The following is a 2802-nucleotide window of genomic DNA, read 5'->3' as shown; positions in this document are numbered from 1 at the left end:
ATCATCTTCTCACATGGTCCATCGTTGTTGTTTTCAGATGTCGGGTTGTTTGTATCTTCTGATGTCCGTTTATTTCCTGTTGTCATTGGTGATTTATTTGTAGTTGGAGATATTGTAGTTGTTGCATCGTCACCTTAACAAACAATAAACTTCAGTTAGAAGAAAAGAATTCTGCACAAAACAAATGACGAATTAATGGAAAAACTTCAGATCTAAACAAATATTTAGTGTAATTATACACAAAGTGATTATAAACAGCTCATCATATTCTCACCTGGGGACTGAGGAGGGCTGAAGGGGAACAGGTACACATGTTTGGTATAATGCGTCACTGCACATTTCAATAACTTGTAATACTCTGACTTGTGATAAAGGTGAGATGTTGTAAATGTCACAGTGGCTGAAGAGTTAAGCTCTGTTGTCTTCAAGTCATTCTCATCACCCTCATACAGCCACTTCACTGTGTGGAAACACTTAAAACTTCCACCACACAACACGGAGCAGTTCAAGGTGACCGAATCATCGTTCTTCTTTTCAGTCACTGGTGAAGATGGAGATATTGAGAGAAGAAGACAACAAGAGTAAAATGAACGTCATCACTGTAATCATAAATATTGAAATGTTTCAGTATATTTTTCTAACAAAACAGTTTGAAAACATTATGATGTAAATACTCACTGGTAACAACATTCAGAAAAACCACATGTTGTCCTGATCTCAACTGCATGCAGACGTAGGCACCAGCATCCTCAAGTGTGACCTTCTTTATAACCAGAGAACATTTCTCTGTAACACTCAGTCTGTCTGATTTAGCTTTGGCTCCTTTTTGAATCTGCCCGTGTTGAAACAGAATTACTCCGTTTCCTGAACGAGTGAAGACCCAGTCAGTACTGTTACACTTCTCCTGATCATCTGTCACATTTCCACAAGACAAAGTGACTTCATCTCCAACTCTGACAGTGGAGGAGGAATGTGTCACAGCTGCTTCTGTTGATAAAAAGAAAGGAATGTGAGAAACTGCAACATTAATATGTTTATAGTTAGTGTGACGATCATTTTAGATAAGTCTGCAAATGTGTCTCATGTTTGGATTCCAAGAGTTCATTACACTCACCATGTTACAACAAAACTTGTATTCTCTTACCTGTAAACTGAACCAGCAGCATCAGAAATGAAGACATTATAATCCATCTGAACTGAGCCATCGTGCTTGTCTCTCAGTCTCACGCTCTCAACTGTCAAAGTCTCTGATGCGCTGCGTCTTAAACATGAATATAGCATCTACTTCCTGTGGTCACTTCCTCATACTAACTTCATCTCTGCTCTGTTAGAAGTGTTAAATTCATGTGTGATATTAGCTTTTATTTTCTCTTGAGGATATCCAAAGAGTGAAAAACTTTGTAGCATTTTAATTTTAAAGTTTGATGCATTTGACTTTTTTTTATCTACAATGATTTACAGTAAGGGTGGTGGTATACAAGGTCTTCATCAGCAACAGAAAAGAGGAAGTTGACTATTGGAAGAAACTTGTTCTTTTTATATGTACTGTATATATTGTATTAGGAAACAGACAGTATTCATTGGTTGTACAGCACACATAAACACAACGGTGAAGAGACAAACTCCTTGTACACCATAATTTCACTCTTTATGGCCGTGTTGCAATATGGTGTTACTGTAGCAGCTGAAAGAACACAGATCAGATGATATTTGACTATGGCGAGACCTGTTGGTTCCTCATTGAATCTTTGCAGTTTTTTTAATCTTTCTTAAAACTTAAGACGTGTTTCCTGACAATGTGGTTGACAGCAGCAGCAGCAGAGCTCTGCCAGTTTTACCCTCTGATGAGGACCAGATAAACATCTGAAACATTAATGTTGAACACAATAATGAGTGTCTGTCTGAACTGTCTTTAATTACCTGAAGGCAAAGCATCAAGTCCTCTAAATCCCACTTCTAAGCACATGCAGCAGCAGGTCTGTTCATGTTGTTTTGTTTGTACGACTAAAGAATTGGATGTTTTGTCCGATTGTGTGTGACGACACAACTCAACACATTTTCATGAATGGGTTCATATACTATTGTACGCAGTGGTGTAGTGGTCCCTGGAGAAGTGGGTATACTCTCAGTTTTCACCTTTTTTTTTTTTTTTTTTTTCTAAAAGTAGTCCAGAAAAAAGCCCTGTTTTAGAAACAGTGACATGTAAGACTATGATTTAGTTTACCCAAAAATCTGTCATTTCTACTTGCTCACTATTATAAAATGATCATGACTTGATTAGGAGCAGTTTGTAGTTACTACTGGTCACACAAGCAGCCTGGATGAATGTAAAATGTATTTATCATGAGGCAAACATGGTGTTATCTCTTCTCCTCTAAATGTGCAGTCATATTGCCACTGGCAATTTGCCAGTAGTTTAAAATAATGATTCATTTGGAAACCACCTTAAAACTTACCTCAGAATTATGTCTTCCATCAACTGGGGTGGCACACCGCCGCTTGTGTTATTTCTTCATCTGTTGTTTGGTCTGCTGCCGTTATTGTAGTCAAGTGGCACCGGCACCTGAGGTTTTTTTTTGTTTTTTTTCACTGGCACCTGAGGTATTAGCGATATTTTCCTCGGCATGACCCGCCCTACTCTGCCTCTGATTGGCTCATCAGTCCTCATGCCTAAAGTTAACCAATCTAATCAGTGAAAGCAGCGAGTACCAGCCAATTAGAGGCAGAGGAGGGTGGGTTATGGCTTCACTATCCTTGAGGAAAAAATGGGCAATCTGGCTCACAGATATTACTGAATGGTGC

General features: G+C 38.5%; 1 protein-coding gene across 1 annotated transcript; it reads right to left on the bottom strand.

Moving 5' to 3' along the window:
* Positions 1–248: 248 nt before the first annotated feature.
* Positions 249–1205, bottom strand: LOC116045395. Its single transcript, XM_031293029.2, has 3 exons — positions 1145–1205; positions 679–987; positions 249–559 (listed from the first exon to the last, which is right to left on the bottom strand). The coding sequence occupies exons 1-3, from the start codon at positions 1203–1205 to the stop codon at positions 249–251; spliced, it is 681 nt and encodes a 226-aa protein (XP_031148889.2).
* Between the last annotated feature and the right edge of the window lie 1597 nt (positions 1206–2802).

This window comes from Sander lucioperca, chromosome 19 (assembly GCF_008315115.2).
Source record: "Sander lucioperca isolate FBNREF2018 chromosome 19, SLUC_FBN_1.2, whole genome shotgun sequence".
Taxonomy (NCBI): domain Eukaryota; kingdom Metazoa; phylum Chordata; class Actinopteri; order Perciformes; family Percidae; genus Sander; species Sander lucioperca.
This window is presented reverse-complemented; position numbering and strand designations above follow the sequence as displayed.

What these genes read in the sequence shown, in the direction of transcription:
- LOC116045395 (XM_031293029.2), bottom strand. Translation starts at nt 1,205, where the DNA reads ATGGCTCAGTTCAGATGGATTATAATGTCTTCATTTCTGATGCTGCTG. An exon ending in GCTGCTGGTTCAGTTTACAG is followed by an intron (nt 988 to 1,144) that starts GTAAGAGAATAC and finishes TTTTATCAACAG; the next exon opens with AAGCAGCTGTGACACATTCC. An exon ending in TTTTCTGAATGTTGTTACCA is followed by an intron (nt 560 to 678) that starts GTGAGTATTTAC and finishes TTCTTCTCTCAA; the next exon opens with TATCTCCATCTTCACCAGTG.